Raw genomic sequence first — 19071 nt, forward strand, 5'->3', positions numbered from 1 at the left:
CGGAAGTTCGGCAAAAGTTCGGGGTCGGCATTCGGGTTCAGGAGGACGCTGAGAAGCTCCACTGCCTGGCTGTTAGCTTTTCAAGAGAGCCGCAGAACTGTCGAGCCAGTCGACAGGCTGAAAAGGAGGTGGAGAATCCTAATAGGGAATTCCATGGGCGGAGCTTTGAAGTCACAAAGACGTCCTTCCTGGCCGGCATGCAATATGCTGCCCCTCCCAAGATTCCCTGAAAGAGCACTGGAAGTAATGCCACAGAAATTTTGGACTCAGTTGTGGTTGTAAGTCAAGTAATTAATTTAATTTATTATTAATTTATTATTAATTATTATTATTAGAAAGAAAATATTTTATAATGAAGGATAATTTTCTCTGTTTTTTAAGGATGACAGTCCTCGTGTGTATCACCCCACTCCTGGTCCTGTGCCTATAATTTTAGCCATGGACCACATTGTTCTTCATTGTAAAGATGATGGAATGTTCGTTATAACAGGTCAGTACCCTACATTCTAGTAATACTGACTCATAGGAGGCTGCAGTTCATATAACTATACTGTATCTCAGGGGCCCTCAAACTTGGCAACTTTAAGACTTTAAGAATTCTGGGAGTTGAAGTCCACAAGTCTTAAAGTTGCCAATTTTGAAGCCCCCGCTGTATCTCTTAGAAATCTCTAACCCAGCTTTCCCAAATCTTGCATCCCGTTTGTGTTGGAAATGAGGTTATGTATGGGAATTGCCATTAGATTGTAGTACATGTGCAGCATGTCAGTTTGATGAAAGCCATTATAATCTGTCTCAGTTTCCTTTTGTTGTATCTGCTGCACTATAGTACATTGGACAAGTGCCTAATATAGGGAGACAGTAATATTCTTCAATATTGTCATTAAGCGATCTGACTCCATTATATTTAGTTGCTCAGTTTGAAAATGTGGAGATGGCAAGCTGGAAGAATCAGTATTGTGTAATTGCTGAGATACTGTTTTATACTTTATCCTCCAGCTGCAGAGAGAGAAGAATCTTCTATGCAGAAAACAGCTCAGAAAATTTTTAAGAAACAGCGTATTCCAGTACAGAGTTCTATAGTTTCAGCGGGAAGTGATGATGAACCAGAGGTATGCCCTATTGTGCCTCTTACCTTGCAATCACAAAAGAAAAGAAATGTTGTTTTTTTCTGGGGGTATTTACTTCTTTGTAAATACCATAAAAAGGGTGCTTCTGAAAACCTCTCATTTTTTTTGGAAAAGGAAGAGTGAAAAATGTCTCCTTAACTAATACATTTTAAAAGATTGTTTTTAGAAACAAGAGGTTGAAAAAAAGATATTTAATAATTGGTATTGCAATAAGGAATAGTGACAAAACCCCCAAAACAATATGATACAGTATGGTATTATACTGATATAATGGTCTTTAGTAATAAAGCTTATTAATCTTTAAATAATGACCTTAGTACCACAAAGAGATCATATGCTAATTAGCATATTTGTAACTTCATTGAAACAAATCCCAACTCTAATTATATTGATCAACTGTAATCTAAAAAAAAAATCTTCTCAGAATTAAGGTCTATCATTTGTTGCTTCTTTTTCATTTTTCAGAGAACTCAAGTTTATTTTCACAAAAACAATAATTCAGGCAGGAAAAGCAGCATTAATTGCGTGTTTTACACTATGAAACCTAGGCACTCAGTGGTATAAAAATCATGTGTTCTTTATTGTAAGACAATAAGCCTTTATCTTGTTCGGTGAGGCACGCTAATTCAGGCTGATTTATTATTTTTGTTTGCCTCTCCCTAAATTTGCTGCTCTCTAGGTGTGTGGATACAGAATTGCTTTTCAGATTGACAGATTAACAGCAGGAAATCTGATAACATTCTCTTAATATTCCCTTATAAAAAGTGCTGAAATTAGTTACTGTATTAAATTGGCTTCCAATAAATAACTAGATATCTCAGTCTGCGAGTAGTTTCCTGGAAAATTCATTCTAGTTATAATTTCATTCATTTATTACATTTATCCCTTACTTTAACTCATAGATACAAATCCCTGCATACAGTATTGTACTGACTAATTTTTTAAATCTTCACAACAATCTCTTGAAGTATGTTAGGTTCAAAGGTCATGAATGTCCCAAAATGATGAATGATTAAATAAAATTTGAATTCAGGTCCAACACTCTTACCAGGCCAAGTTTACCCCACATTTTACAGCCTTGTTTTGTTATTTTGCAGCTGAAAGCAACATTAACTTTGGAAAAAGAGTTACAGGATACTCGGAAAGCTCTTGCAGAAGCCAATGTGGACAAATTACGTCTGCTGCAGGAAATCAAGAAATATGACCCTCTCTTCCAGCTTTGACAACAAAGACCTGAGCAAGAGATGCTCAGAGCATTCAGAAATGACTGTCAGGATTGAAAAGGTTTACTTGTTAAAAGCAAAGCAGTTTGTTTGTTCATCTTCATTCAAAAGCTGCTACTTTGAAAACAGAAGCAGAATGCCAATACAAGAGACGGAAGCGGAGATGTAGCAAGAAAGTATGTGGCTATAAGATGAATGGGAAACTGGATTTAGTAGCCCAGCTGTGTCTGGAAAACATAAAACTGTACTCTAGCTAAAGCATGGCACTATTGTCAGTTGAATAGTTAGTGGGAGAAGAAAAAATTATTTGAGTTATCATACATCGGTGCTGATGAACATCTTTCTTGCTATGACCTATTTGTTACAGGTAGGTGTTGGGGACATGCTCACCTAACACCAAAGAAATTACATTCTGCTTAGCTCAGGCCCAATTAGGGAATTCTGCTGTAGCAACATGAAATATGGAATGGAGATTCAGTTACAAGCTTAGCACAGGAAAAAAAATACCCAGAACAGAAAATACAAAATTCATCATCTTACTGCTCTTAGAAAAAAGAGTTGAGGGGAGCCACAATTTCTCATGAAATTATTATTATTATTTATTAGATTTGTATGCCGCCCCTCTCCTTAGACTCCGTAGAATTATATTCCTCCTAATCTCCTTTCTTTATAATAGTAATCTATTAATGCACTAACCTTCCTTGTGATTAAAGTCCACCTCCTTGTTAAAATGGATTTACAGCCATTTTGGAATATAATTTGATGAGAAAGTGCATCATGCAAGAACATCTTGTCATTAATGAAAATATAGATAACTTTATTTTCCATAACTCTAACTAACGAAAATGTTGGAGAGATTTGTAAATGAGATCTGACAAGTCGCTTAGGGGCCTATATTTAAAGAATCTTGTTTGGTAAATGATGAATCAAAAACTTTTTCTACAAGGTGTAGAATGCTGCTAGAAATGGTTTTAGTTGCAGAATAGTTGATTTTTCCCCCTTTATGCTATCAATTTTGTATATTTAGAATTAAAAAAAACCATTTTGGCTCTAAACTATACAATAGCAGTGTTAGTTTTCTTAAATGTTTCTAAAAGGGGAATGATATATCCAAAAAATGTTAGAAAAATTATATATTGCTTCCCAAAATAGTTATGTACCCATAACTATGCCAAAATAGAATATAGAAACAAATATTTGCTAACAATATGTCTATAATAAACCGTGAGATTTTCAATTAAAGTTTTCAATTAAAGCATCCAACTGTAACAGAAAACTCTCACAGATTTTAATCTAGATTTTTATGACTTAGTTTTTACCATGTGTAGAATGCATTTAAGTTTCATTATAAGCTGCTTTATCTGAAAATCAAATAGATAAGTGGCAGAATCTAAAGTGAACAAATTCTAAAGCATATCTACGGCAAAGATTATTTCAGCGGGTAAAATTCAAAATCTGAATTCATCCTTGTGAAAAAATTAGGCCTAGACCACGTTCTAGCAGCATTTCTCACTAAAATGTAGTTTTAATTTTAAGCCTGATTTTCTTTCATAGAAAAGAGTGATTTTTAAAATATTATTCTGAATATTATAAATAGATATACTGAAATGGTTTTTTTAGATCAAGATATGGATAACCGAAATTCATTAGTATGAGTTGGTAAATATCAAATTGAACAAAGTTTTTACTGCTATACACATATGAATCCAAGAATGGGAATGTGCTATAGGAATTTTAAAATTCTATAGTAATCTACACAAAAATGGCAATTCTAATGGGCTATATGAATAGAATTAGAATAGAATGGACTACTGAGCTTAGAATTGAGGGGTACTTTTACTAAGCCACCTCAAAATTCACAAAAATATGTGCAAGCTTTTAAGTTGTCCCAAATACTTAATTGACTACTGTAGTAACAAAATAAGAGAGGGACAGCAAGAAAACAGACTGGCTGATTTTGTACTCAGTTAAATCTTGAAACATAAGAAGGGATTGTGAATTTTTATGGGATTTTTTTCAAGCAACATCTTATCAAAACAATATACCAAAATGGATCAGAGTAGGGATTATATAATATATAATATTATTTAGAGAGGGCATTTTCTGTTTTCAAAAAATGGAACATGGTGAAGATAATGAGCTTCAGTAAACAGCTGTTTGCTTGATAATATCCAATTTGTTTACAATAAAATGCTAAATTTAGTTTATGCACTACAGCTAATCTTTGTCTAGTAGCTAGTTGCAGCACCCACCTGTTACAGAATTCTTTTTGTTGAATTTCTGCTTTTCTGCCTTGATTGCCATAGAGCAGTCATGATCTCATCTTCACCATGTGAATTATAAAGAACTTTTTTTTAAAAAGCTGCTGCTTCAAATAATGTTAGCATTTGGGGTTATTTGTAGAATTGCTGAACTCCAGGAAATTTTGCAGCTGTGCTGTGGTTCTGTCAGTTTCATTGAATGGTAATGATTTTTGCTTATAAGATTGCATCTATTCTGGATTTTGCTTGTTTGCTATATAAGGAACAGTTGTTGCTTCTACACTTTTCCTGTTATATCTGTTACAATATTCTAAACAAACCCAGGCTATGCACTGGAGTAAACATTATTCTGTCTCTCCATATTGGATAATGCCCTAATGGGACAGGCCTTCATTGATATACTTGCAAAAGCACCATTTATCCAGAGTAGTGTGCTTTTGCAGATGTATTTGCTTATTTTTTTTCTGATGAATAGAACAGTCTGTGACTATATGAAACTGCTGATATGACACACCAAAATAACACATTAAGCGTAACTATGTGTTTTCTGTCAACTTTGACAGGAAGGTTGTTAGTGAACGGTGCTATGTGAAGACATTTTTTTCTCTAAATCTAACTGTTGAATAGTTACCCAAATATGTTGATTTATTTAAACTAATATATGTGCACCTAATTCTTTTTGGAGTTTACCTTTGGTGCAATCAGGGGTGGGTTCCTACTTCCCTCGCTGCCAGTTTGCTTCCTCCCACACCGTGTGGATGTGCTTCGTGGACACATGCGTGCAATCCGGGGGAGGGGGGGGAGGGGTGAAAACAAGATGGTGACTGCATGCACAGAAACTCATCTTCTGCGCACGCTCAGAAGGAAAGATAAAAGTTATTTAAAAATCGGGGGGGGGGGTGGAATCAAAAATAAGATGGTGACCACGGACCAGCATTGACCAAACTGGGTCGTTGACATCACCAGCGGGTCGCTACTGGTTCACCCAATACACATTATGATCACTTAAAGTAACCTTTTCATTTAGAAATGCAGCAGGTTACAAAAATCTATGTACTGTATTTATACCATAGTCTTTGCATTTTGACTAAAATAATTGATTTTATCATGTTTTCCAGTATAAATTTGGTTTAAAATAAGGCAAAATGTAGAAACAGTATACTGTGGCAAATAATTTGGTGTAGTATGCTTGTTTCAGTTAGTAGAAACTACAGCTTATTAGCCTGTTATGGCCTGAATGCCTCAAATGCTTCCGCTATGCTGAGAACAATTATTTATCTAAACGTAACATGAAAATTAAGAGGAAACTCACTGAAGCTGATATCTGACTACAAAAGTATTTTAGCTTGGTTTTGTTTTTGAAAATGTCTTTTTCTTTCTTTAGTGCTGTATTTATATGTAAATGTGAAGAACAAGGCTCTTTATATGTCATATCAAAAAAATTAATTTTAAAGCTCTAAGTCTGTATAACTGCTTCTGTAATTTCAAACAGGAGGGTATATGGGAATAGACAATATATGGTACAAGTCTGACTTGAAATCTAAGCCTTTGATATATTGAATCTCTTTCTCACACAATATAGTTTCCTCTTGACTATACTGGTTCTATGAACCACTTTTAAACATTATGTATTAAAATGCTTAACTTCTATTTCCATTGATTTATTTCTCAGGTTTAGGTTTCTAAGATTTTATTTATATTAATTTATTTGTATTGATAATTGCAGTTAATAATATACACTGTGAGCATTTCTGAACCTGTCACAAACACTTATTGCCTTATTAAAATGGCAAGTTCTAGAAGTTCAACATTAGCTTTATGATGCACAACCATATTTTTTGATAATTTTTTACAAGCATACGGCACATGTTTCCTTGACCTTGCTATAGTAGTTAACATGAATTCTATATTTGTTTAAGTTGAGCAATCAATGCAAATTTAAAACATTGGGATTAAGAAGAAAAATAAGTATACAGTGATCCCTCGAGTATCGCGAGGGTTACGTTCCAAGACCCCTCACGATACTCGATTTTTCGCGATATAGTGGTGCGGAAGTAAAAACACCATCTGCGCATGCGTGCCCTTTTTCCATGGCCGCGCATGCGCAGATGGTAGAGTTTGCGTGGGCGGCGGGGAAGACCCAGGGAAGGTTTCTTCGGCCGCCCAGCAGCTGATCTGCTCGGCAGCGCCGCAGCAGCGAGGAGCCGAAGATCGGGGTTTCCCCGCTGCCCATGCAAAGGGGAAACCCCGATCTTCGGCTCCTCGCTGCTGCCCGCCCGCCGCTCGCCCGCCCGCCGCTCGAGAGCAAGAGGGGGAGAGATAGAGAAAGAGAGAGAAGGAAAGAAAGAGATGAGAGAGGGAGGAAGAGAGTGTGAGAGAGGAAGAAGCAAGATAAAGAGAGAGAGGAAAAATCGCGATATAGCGTTTCGCGAAGATCGAGATCACGAAAATCGAGGGATCACTGTAATTACTATGCTGGATATAGTTATCAACAGACGTAATGAAACCTGCAATACCTATAGTCGAATTTTGGGACACGAATTTCTTTTGCTAAGCACAGATGTCATTAAGCAAAGCATCATATGATGGTGACTTGTGACTATGACTTGTGTCCTCCTGCCAGCTTCTCCATTGACTTTGCTTGTCAGAAGCGAGATGGGAAGGTTGCAAATGGTGATCATGTCGTCACGCTCCCACTATGATCCATTCCCAGCTTGGTCACTGTCAGCTCCAAGCCTTGATTCACTCTACCAGAAACCAATTGTCCTGTTCAAGCTATGTATTGCTCCTCCCACCTGCTTCTCTCTTCCCCTTCTCTGCATCACCTTAAAGAGCATAGTTGAGATGAAGATGCTGTTATATTCCGCCACCTTCTGCTAATCATCATCATCTTCCTCTCCCTGCTCTGGGCTGGCTGATGACGGCTGGCTTCAAGTCCATAGCACCACGGATGGCACAGCAGCAAAGGGCAATAGCAGAATAAGCACTGTCTTTATCTTGGCCATGTAGTGCAGGGTAAGCAAAAGGGCAGGGTCGAGCCCAGTGCTCTCAGAGCCCCTGTGCAGTGGAGCTTGGGGCCAGCAAGACCAGAGGAGGGAAGCAAAGACCCAGATCGGCTGGGGGTAGGGACAATGGAGTACAGTGACATCTTCATCTTGGACATGGTGTCTAGGGCAGAGAGATGGAGGGGGAGATAGGCAAGTGAGGAGAGTTGAAGCAGAGGCTGTTCACAAACAAGGCAAGAAAAGGGGGCATCGGGAAGCCACAATGTTTGTTAATGTGAGCTGGTCACCAATTTTGATTCCATGACAATAGGGACACTGCGAAGGTCATCAATGTAATGCTGGTTGTAATGCTGGGTGTACTAAATTCAAATAGTTATTGAATGGCCACTATCCAAGGAACTACCCATAACACGTTTTTAAAACTTTTATTTCCTTTTAAAAGAAACCATGTCTCAGAAGTTCCCTGTAATCTTATTGCATCAATATTTATTATTTTGCCTACTTAGAAAATGTTTTATATCTGGCACAAGATACCCGCAATATAGTCTTATTATTATCCACTCAGAATTATTGCACAAGGAATATTGTAATTTTTCAGAACTTGACGGTTTTATATAAGCTGAACATACTCTCCAAAGTCTTTTTCATTGCAATGAAAACATCTCCAGTCCACTTAAGGTACTTTTTTCCCCTCTTTGTCTTCAGTGATAAAGAATTTTTTTATATTTGGAATTTGGAATCTGTCCTCGTGATTTTAGTCGTCTGACTGCTTCACGCAAATGCTTGGGTTGCAGAGGTGGCGATTCTCCCCACTTTTCACATACATCTAATGCTGCGCAAGACAAAAGTAAATCTGTTATGCTAGCTGCCAAGTCACTGGATTAGAGCTGTGCAGATATGATAACAAAATCCATCATATTTTTACATGCATTTTAGCAAAACCAGTTATCGCGCATGTACAATTACTTCTTCTATACCATGCTTATTTTGTGCAGTTCAGTGCAGTATACATAGAGCTTCTGCCTTGTTTGCCTCAAAACAACCAACCTAGAAGGGTTATGAAAAAGTGACTAACCCACTTGGTCAATTTAATGCTAAGGCAGGATTAGAACTGTTTGTAGTCAAAAGCACTTTAAATACTGCACCAAACTGGCCTCTTAATGTTCCAAACTTTTACTAGAAAGCCTGTGAAAATTAATAAAATTAGTTCCCTGCTGCACAGCATACTCCATATTTACAAACACAAAGTTTTACAAAATTTGTTCTGTTTGTAAGCAATGGGCGGAAAGTAAGTAATAGCATTTGTGTGTATATTAATGTCATGACATAAGAAGAAAAATTATCTGAACGCTATAGATATAGTACACTAATTTTATTCATTTATACTGAAGTGTCCCCTTTGCCAGCTAAAATAACAAGCAAATATACAGCTGATATTTGTTTGTCTTGATTTAACAATTTTGTTTCTCTTAAAAATACTGACCTGTTATGTATTAAGTAGCAATATACATATTAGGGAGAATAATAATATTTAAGAGTAAAATACTACATAAAACAGCAATAGGCAAAACATGATGTTCTGGTTTTCTCACATCGATATACTATAACACAACATCCAGAAGACGTTTTTCACCACACAGCTATTTACAAAATGGATTACTAAAAGCTAAATAAAACACACACATGAAAGAATAGTAAGGTTATAGCAATTAGCAAAGTATGTCTTCAGTTACTGGAAGCTACAAACAACTGAGAACTAGATTATTCTTATACTTACCCTCTTCAACTACTTCTCCAACGAAGACTTTAGAAATTCCTGACATGGCAATAACAACGTTCTGAGACACAGAGGTTCCAGTAATTGACTGGATCAGCTGAAAAAGGAGGAAAGGAAATTCCAGAGAACCTCATTTTTCAGGTATTTCTTTTACTTCCAATCCTGAACACATACTGTGTATGATAGCATTAGCATAGAGGTGGACAATTTTCCCAGAACCATGGGGTACATACAACTCATTTCCTTTATCATCCAGAAGCCACAGGTAACATAGCCCCATGGATGGTGAAATCGCTGGAAAGGATGACACATTTTAATGTTTTCTAAGATTTGAGAGTGAGAATGGGAACAGAAAGCCTTTTGAAAGCAAACCCATTCCCTACTTAAGCCCTTAAAATCCATTAACATCCCACAGCCCAACACTACATTGAAATTGATGGTTTTAAGGATAGAAACTGAACATTTTACTTTTTAAAAGAAAAGCCCAGCATTTCCCATTGAAAAGTGAAAAAAGGAGCAGCAACTCAAACTTGAGGTGCTGGAAGACTGCAAAGATAATCCCAGGGTTATATGTGAGTTTCCCATCTTAGTGTCAACAGCAAAATTTTATGATAAATTGATACTGAGACAAGCTACTCTTGCATGATAATCAATACACATCGACAAATCTGTGAGGGAGATGGGCAGTTTCTAAATGTGATAAATAACTGGGGTCTCTGGGATGCTTTGAGCTAGGTTGATGTAAATAACCAACCAAATAAATTTATATGCAATAAATCGTACCCGCTTAATAGCAGCCTTAGGGAAAGCTGATCGTCGATACATCTCATATCGATTTAGCTGTTCTTCAGAAAAAGAGGAAACCAGGATTCTGTGGCAAACAATAATTACAGCACTTATTTAAAATTACAAATTGAGAAAGTTAATGAGATTATACAACATTCTGTTTATAAACCCCGAGTTAAATCTAACATTTTATTTCAGTCATGCTATTCTCTGAGTTTTGCTCTTAACATTCTAGTTAAAGAGGTGACTTATCTAGGCTAGAAGCCTTCCAATACAACTTCCATTCACAGGAAACTATTGGGTTTTGGGAGGACATGAAAAGGGAGAAATAAGGCAAAATATCTCCTATTGCAGTGCTTCTTAAACATGCTTCGCACTTTTAAAAATTATGGACAACCCCAAAGTTGTACATGTTGTACTTATTTTTACCATATCAAAAATAAAAAAGATGCATCCATAGAATAATTACTGCAACATATTATAAATAATAATTATAGTCCTTGAATTATCCAATTGGAACTGGAGTTCCCCAACTAAGTGATGAAGTTGTTAAGCAATTACGCTGCAAAATATTTTCTTTTTTGAAAGGAAAAATGCACAGGTGCAAATTAATAAAAACAGTTCAAAGGGCAAAGTACAGCCTAATGCCGGGTAATAATTATTGTAGCTAATTGTCCCCAAAAATACCTTTACCCTGATAGTTTAGTGGAAGAATTCTTGCCTGCCATTTGGGAGGCCTGGTTTTGATTCCCAGCCAATATGGTGAATTTCCCTTTTTTGAAAGCTACTTTGGTGTAGTAGTTAGGGTTTCAGGTGAGGAATGAGATTACAAATTCTAGTACCACCAAGTCCAAGGTTATTCAGGAAGCTGAATAACCTTGGGCTAGTGACTTTCTCTCAACTCTAGGAAGAGGTAATGGCACATCACTTCTGAAAAGCCTTGCAAGAAAACTTGTGATTGTTGTTATTAGTGTATGGTATTGTTGCATTAGCTAGGAGATCACAATGCTATTGCAGAGAAGTAGGTTGGCTGCCAATTTCCCATCCCTGTTATAGGACATGCTCACACGCTTTCCCAGATGTACCACAGGAGGGCGAAGTGGTTTTGCATCAGAAAGAAAGACTAGGGCAGTTCTTCCTGCAGCAGCATCCTAGGCCCCCTCCCTTCCTTGCAGCAGCCTTGTAAACAGGCACTGCAACCAGTAAGATTCAGAGCCAGAAGGAATGGGACTGCCTGCACAGAGCACCAACTCATCTCTCCATCAAAGTGGTACCTATCTATCTAGTAACAAAGAACATGCTTTTGAACTGCTAGGTGGACAAAAGATGAGACAAGGAGCAGAAGCTCATCCTTACATAGAATGCTAGCACTCGAACTGCTAAAGCAGATACCATCTCCAGCCTCATTAAGTTACTGAGCCATTACAGCTCATATTTGTCTAAGTGATTCCTGAGGATCACACAAAATTGAATGGAAGAAAAAAAGAACTGACAAAACACCTAGCATCACACCAAATGTTCCCCTAAACAGTTTCCGCAAAGTGCCCATTAAATGACAGTCTTAATTTCTGGAATTCCCTGACCAAAACAAAAACAAAAAAACCCTATGGTTTGTCATCCTAAAGAGAAAACAGCAAGATACACCTTTTCTCTACTCATTTAGCATTAACAAAAGCATGTAAATAGAGAAATACTCACTGCATTTTTTGAATCTCATCTTCATCAACTTTATTTTTTTTATCTTTTTTCTCCTTTATCTCTATTTTCTTGGCTGCAATAGATTGTGACATAGAGTCCTCTAACTCTCCAGGTATCAATTCACATACTTCTTTGCATTTAATCTAGACAGAAAATTGATTATAACTCAATTATGTTTACAAAAAGACAAGCCTTTTTATGAATCAAGCTCAACTCATAGTTAGTTGATGTTCATGGAGAAAAGCAAAAGAGGATTGACACCACTTCCTGGATGCTTTTAAACTTTGTAAATTTTAAGCATCCAATAATCATATTTATAAAGTACAACTGTTGAATACTTAGTTTTTATAATCTTTCCATCAAAATACTACCTGTATGATACATAGCATAAAACCCATACAACTTAAAACAAGCTTTTGAATATTTAACTAATATACCTAGCTTCTTCAATGATGATAAATTATATATTTGTGCATCTTCTGTACCCCATGCTTACCAATTATAATTCAAATAATGAGGGTGTGTGTGAAAAATCTGATGAAAATAAATTGGTAGATATAGTACTTGATTTTGTGCAAGAATAGTAATAAGAGTAGTGTAGTGGCTAAACAAATAAAATGAATATCTAGTTATCATTTTTCATGTTTTAGTCTCTTCCTATACATGTTACTGAAAAATCTTTTACAATGTCATACTTTGCATTACCATTGTTTAAGTATAACTTGTTAAACGTATATTTTTAAATACGAGCAACTCAAAACACACCCAGCAATGTTTAATATTTGGCCATGCAGGATAAAGAGGGCAAAAAAAAAAGCTCCAATAGTCTAAAAGGTAAACAAAATTCACCAGAAAATAGCAACTATCCGCCTATTCACTGGATGAAACAGTGGGCAACATTTTTTGAACCAAAGTAAATTACTTTGGGCTAGCTTATAGACCCAAACCTGGAAATGATGTGTCATAGAGCAACAAGTTTTGAATCCATCTATCTTAAATGGTCTAAAAAAGCCCTGTTTCCCAACATGGGGCCCGCGACCCACAGGGGGGCATTTTCATTTTTAAGGGGGTCAATGGGAAGCTTGTTTAAACCTAGTTAATGGCCTTTTAGGCTTCCTTCGCATGAGAATTTCACTTTTTGAATACTGTAATAAGAATTATATGTCATGGGGGGGGGGATTTTTGAGATGCTTAGATGGGGCATGGCCAAAACAGGTTGGGAACCACTGGTCTGAAGTCTCTAAACTTACAGAAATGCGTTCAAAATCTAGGACCTGTAACTCTCAGTGCAATTGAAACGTGGCAAATTTTATAACATATTAATGACATCAAAACTGACCCCAAACATCTTAAAACATTTCCTGTGCTAATGTTTTGACTACGCTATACAGTGTATGAGCTGTTTCCAATACAGAACTTTTCTGTCAATGTATAATACACTTTCCAGGGAAGGCAGTACATTGGCAGTTCCGCCATTGCGAAGGAAAAACCTCTAAAAAGGGATCACGAGCTGCTAGTTCTGGTTAAATAGGGAATTCCAAGGAAAGAGCAGTAGCGGGAGAAATCCCCGTTACTTCGGGGCAGCGATCACCCTGAAGGGTCAGCAAGGAAAGCGGAGCCCCGTTTTCTGCAAATTGCGTCGCGAGCGTTTTCCCTCCTCACCTCTACAATTTGCACTTCTTCTTTGATGTCGGCCAGTTCTTTCTCCTGGCGTTCCGCCACTTCTACGGCGACGGCGGAAGACTCAACGGAAGACGGGGAAGACACAAGGGGCAGAAGACCATCCTCTTTACCGGACTCCGCAGCCTCAGCCATCCTAAGCCGGATGGGCGCGCGTCGCGCCTTGATGACGTATTAGGGCGGCGCCGGGCAGCTCATTTCCATGAAAACGCACCACGCCCCCAATAGGCGAAACTAGTAATGCGGCCTTTTGTCGCTGCTGTTTGGGAGAACTAAGCCTTGGCGGGCGATGTTGAATTCGCGGATCTCCGCCGCCTTTCGTAGCTGTCTAACCGACAAAACAATGCAAATTTCACTTCGCCTTTTGTTGCTTTAGTACCCAGTAGCAATATATACACCAAACAGAATGAAAGGTAAAAGGGCGAGCATAAGTGCACTAGTGTGCCTTCCGTCCCCTGTCCAATTGCCCCTCCTATATCTATATATCTTTTATTCCATTCATATATCTTTTTCTCTATTCTTCATTGACGTATTCTATTCTCATATCTTTTCTTCTATCCTTTTCCCTGATACATACTACTACATGTTTTTATTCTCGTTATCTTTCAATTTGTATTGGAATAAATAAATGCATGAATGAATGAATGCCAGGAATTCCAAAATTACGAATGCAAACTACGCGTGTAAGCCTCGGATCTGATCTAAATGTAGTTCATAAAATCATATACCAAAATATCCTTCCTGTTAATGCTCCAAACTCGACTACAGAAAATACGATTTCAGCAATAGAGTGATCAATGCCTGGAATGCACTACCTGACTGTGGTTTCTTCCCCAAAGACTGTCTACAGATGACCTCACCCCATTCCTAAGAGTAAGGAATATGCATAGTAGGCACCATTGTTCCTACTATCCCTATACTATTGTCCTCTTATTGTTACTTTTTTTTACTTATGTTTATACAAACTACTACTATCCTATACATGTTTTCCAAATAAATGAAGGAAGGAAAAAGGGAGGGAGGGAAGGAAAGAAAAAGAAAGAAAGAAAGAAAGAAGACCAATGCAGTGCTCAGTATTCTGTTCACACAACCCACTAAACAGTGATGCGGTAACATGGTGGGATTTGGGGATAGTGTTTAAATGAATCCCACCAAAGCTGATATAAACAGTAAAAAAAAGGTAATCAGTAGGTAAATATTTTGGATGAACCCAAATAATAAAGCAGTCCCCTGAACCCATGTGTTCCCATTTCTTCAAAAAGCTATGCACAAAAGGTAAAATAAAGCATGCAACTTTTTAAAAGGCTCTACGATAATTTGAAATATTAAAAAAATTATGAACAAAAAGAAGTATGTGCTGCGACACTTCTTATGTTCATGGCTGCAGTACTCGCACGTCATTATTTTTTTTTTAAAGAGGAAATAAAAAAATAATTCTTAGTAAGAACTTAAAAAGTTCATGCAAATAATGTCTTTTTACAAATCCTGTATTTTCAACTTTGAAATGAAAAAATCTGCACTTCTTTAAAAAAGGCATCTGCCCATATTTGAATATATCACATAATTGTCTCATCCTAGATTGTTTCCCTTCTTTCAGCACAAGCTTTCCAAATATAAGACTTTAAAATAATATTCATTGATGCAAAGAAGTTGCTTAAACCTTTATTACTGCTAGGGAGATTTTTTTTTCTTATCAATCCATACCATTCTGTCTGCATAACCACAATGGCTAAGCTAAAACTAAGCATGACACATTGGGATAATGCACACATCCTGCTTTTTCTGGCACAAAGATGTCTTAACTACAAAGGACATGTCCTCAAAATGTCAGTTCCATCTAACTGCTGACCCACTGCTGAAGCAGCCTGAAGTCAGGTTTACATATTCCAGTTTGAAAATACAGTATTTTCTTTCTCATTCTGACAATCGAAACTGCCTGGAGGAGGAACTTTGGTCTGATATGGTTAAGGAGGTTCAAGTGCAACCTGGTGTGTCTGCTATGAAATCATTCCATTTTGTCTGTTTGCTAGGCAGTGTGTCACCATTGTTATCTGGCTCTGGCTACAAGAAGATCAGACATATTTGTCCAGCCTACTTCTTATTCTTTTGCAAGATATAGATATTACAAAGCTGATTTCAGGGAAGACAGCTATCCTGCACTGTAACTTTATATTTCCACTATTAAGGAAAATAGCCCCAAAGGTCCAAAGAATTTGCATAGGACCGTCTCTTCCTCTATATGTATTAGGACTTAGTTTCATAGTGTACATAGTGTACAGGAAATCCTCATAACCACAACTGAGTCAAACATGTTGTTCAATGAGAAATTTGTTAAGTGAGTTTGTTCCATTTTATGACTTTTCTTGCCACCTTTATTATACGAATTACTGCTGTTCTTAAATTAGTAATACGGTTGTTAAGTGAATCTGGTTTTCCCCATTGACTTTGCTTATCAGAAGGTTGCAAAAGGAGATCAAATGACTCGAGGACACTGCAACCGTCATAAATGTGAATCAGCTGTCAAGCATCCAAATGTAAATCACGTGATTATGGGTGGGTGTGTGCTACAATGGACATAAGCATGAAAAGTAGTCATAACTCATTTTTTCAGTGTTGTTGTAATTTTATTTATTTATTTATTATTGTGACTTGTATTTTGAACACTGCTGTAAGTTGAGGACTATGTCTACAGTCTTGAAACTTAATTTGAGGAAATCAATCTCTTTTAGAAGAAAGATTAATATTTCTACAACTTGAACAATTAAAAAAGGTGTAGTATATAGCTTTGCATGTCAACAACAATTATTAAACAATAAATATTCCCGTTGGTAAACAAAGCAAATGCGAGAACATATTTCTAATCAACTCTTCTGATCACTTACACAGCTTTTTCATGGGGAGACTATTGCTATTGACATGATAAACTGATCTTGAGTTTCTACGACAGGACTATTTATCTTCTAGTAAATAAAGGATTATATAATAATAATAATAATAATAAGTATTAGTATTATTTATTAGATTTGTATGCCGCCCCTCTCCAGAGACTCGGGGCGACTCACAACAATAATAATAACAATATGACAATGTAACAAATCTAATATTTTTTTAAAAGCATCTAAAAACCCAGCATTTCAAAACCATACAACACAAGCATACCATACATAAAACTATATAAGCCTGGGGGCCCCCATGCCTGGCGATACAGGTGGGTCTTAAGTAATTTGTGAAAGACGAGGGTGGGGGCAGTTCTGATCTCTGCGGGGAGTTGATTCCAGAGGGCCGGGGCCGCCACAGAGAAGGCTCTTTCCCTGGGCCACCCCAGACGACATTGTTTAGTCGATGGGACCCGGAGAAGGCCAATTCTGTGGGACCTTATCGGCCACTGGGATTCGTGCGGCAGAAGACGGTTCTGCAGGTATTCTGGTCCGATGCCATGTAGGGCTTTAAAGGTCATTACCAACACTTTGAATTATGACCGGAAACTGATCAGCAGCCAGTGCAAGTCACGGAGTGTTGGAGATACGTGGGCGAATCTAGGTAACCCCACGATAGCTCTCGCGGTCGCATTCTGCACAATCTGAAGTTTCCGAACTTTTTTCAAAGGTAGCCCCATGTAGAGAGCGTTGCAGTAGTCGAATCTCGAGGTGATGAGGGCATAAGTGACTGTGATTTCATAAATGGTGCTATTTAGAAGTTTTACAAATTAATACAGATTAGGATTCTGATTTCAAGATGAAGTAATACAGCTGAACATTAGATAATAGCATCCATGAAAACTTTTACCAAACTTAATATATCCTTCAGTTATTTTTCACTATGACAGGCCTATTACATTCATAAAGTTGATAATCCTATGTTGATTTGTTAAAAAATATTGGCAGAATGCCCAGGATATACTGCATCAATACATTTTTTTCCCTGTGGTTGGGGGATATTGGATATGACTGTAATTTCAGATGGGAAAAACCAGAAGTCTTTTATAATATTGACTGATGGAGCAGTCTAGACAGCAGTAGCACATGGCTCTGTCTTAGACATGCATTAAGGGCACATTCAGTCCCACATTCTGAAATGGGAAGAAAACACTGCAAAGTTGCTGTGATAAAACCATTATGTCTTAGTTTATTATGTGAATCAACCCAAACATGTTATGCAGCAATGGCTCATTTTGGTATTAAAGATATGAATATTAGGTATTTATTATGTTAATTGAGTTTTGTTGTTATATGGGGGGCCTTTTTGAGAGAGATTTCTATGTTTTCTATGTTTCTATGAGATGCTGGAGAAGTGATGGCTAATTGCCTGAAATTTAATAAAAAATATATCTTCTCCCAAATTCAATGACATATGTTTAAAGTACTTTTCTCAGTTCAGCTATACTTCTTTTAAAGGCTATTTGTAATGGAAGTGAATTTCAAATGTGCATTTTGAATAACAGCAGTTGGAAAGCAGGTTAAACCGAGGCAAAAACTGTTTTACATGCAATCAGTGTGGAGATTTACAGTCCCCATTTCGCAATAAACATGTCAGTTTGTCATGCTTACCCAAATTAATCTGAATTAAATTAATCCAATAGTATTCTGCATTCACATAAAATATCTTTAACTAGTCATATTGACTGAGTATAACTACATATTTTGCATGCATGGAAAATCTTGATTATTGATAAAAATAGCTGCGTAGGAATAAAGTTTTCAAGAGATCTACCTGCTGTCTCCTTCTTTCCAACCATTTGTGACTAATGCATTTTTGTACAATATCTTTAAGGCTAATTTCAACTACCCAAATTTGTCCTAATCAATATTAATATTTAATCAGTATTGAAAGGACTGACTTTTAAATATTGATCTGAGTTTTCAGTAACACACGACATTTCTGGACTATTCATCTTAAATGCGCATTCTAACAGAATCTATTCCGCCTTTAACTCCATCCATCCAACCGATTTTCCAATTTTTTACATTGCTTCTTTCATCTCCCAGATTTGCTGGTATACAGTACTCATTATCATGATGAAGTTCATTTGGTCAATTTGTTTTCATTCCATATAATGAACTGCTGCTTGTTTCTTTGGACTTCCAAAGAAACAAGCTTGAAAACAGCTAAAGTAACTGTACTACATTAACTTCTGGGCATGAGATTATATTAAATGTTCCACCTTCTAATGGGACTAAATGGTAAAGCTATTAGACATTATTAGATAGCTAAACTATATAGACTACAGTAACTTCTGGGCATGAGATTATATTAAATGTTCCACCTTCTAATGGGACTAAATGGTAAAGCTATTAGATATTATTAGATAGCTAAACTATATAGACTACAGTAATTTCTAGGCATGAGATTATATTAAATGTTCCACCTAATGGGACTAAATGGTAAAGCTATTAGATATTATTAGATAGCTATACTCTCTGGACTACAGTTAACTTCTGGGCATGAGATTATTTTATTTTTTCTTTTATTTGTTTGTTTTGTCAAGTACCTATTGGTAGTATACAAAGATATATA

General features: G+C 36.8%; 2 protein-coding genes across 4 annotated transcripts in view; one reads left to right on the forward strand and one right to left on the reverse strand.

The window, feature by feature from the left end:
- BLTP3A (bridge-like lipid transfer protein family member 3A) overlaps positions 1–2854 on the forward strand; it is a 64359-nt gene extending 61505 nt beyond the window's left edge. For 2 of the 3 annotated variants that reach the window (XM_070745289.1, XM_070745291.1), the window contains exons 19-21: positions 382–490; positions 997–1109; positions 2225–2448. In XM_070745289.1, the coding sequence (XP_070601390.1) occupies positions 382–490; positions 997–1109; positions 2225–2350 (348 nt within the window). In that variant the 3' untranslated portion in view covers positions 2351–2448. Of the gene's footprint in view, positions 1–381; positions 491–996; positions 1110–2224 lie in introns of all 3 variants that reach the window. The other variant, XM_070745290.1, reaches the window with a different exon arrangement.
- Positions 2855–8025: 5171 nt separating this feature from the next.
- Positions 8026–19071, reverse strand: part of TAF11 (TATA-box binding protein associated factor 11) — a 12055-nt gene continuing 1009 nt past the window's right edge. The window contains exons 2-6 of the mRNA XM_070745310.1: positions 13540–13885; positions 11878–12020; positions 10177–10264; positions 9394–9490; positions 8026–8448 (exon numbers count right to left, since the gene is read on the reverse strand). Of these exons, the coding sequence (XP_070601411.1) occupies positions 8318–8448; positions 9394–9490; positions 10177–10264; positions 11878–12020; positions 13540–13692 (612 nt within the window). The 5' untranslated portion in view covers positions 13693–13885 and the 3' untranslated portion in view covers positions 8026–8317. The remainder of the gene's footprint in view (positions 8449–9393; positions 9491–10176; positions 10265–11877; positions 12021–13539; positions 13886–19071) is intronic.

This window comes from Erythrolamprus reginae, chromosome 3, assembly GCF_031021105.1.
Source record: "Erythrolamprus reginae isolate rEryReg1 chromosome 3, rEryReg1.hap1, whole genome shotgun sequence".
Classification (NCBI taxonomy): Eukaryota; Metazoa; Chordata; class Lepidosauria; order Squamata; family Dipsadidae; genus Erythrolamprus; species Erythrolamprus reginae.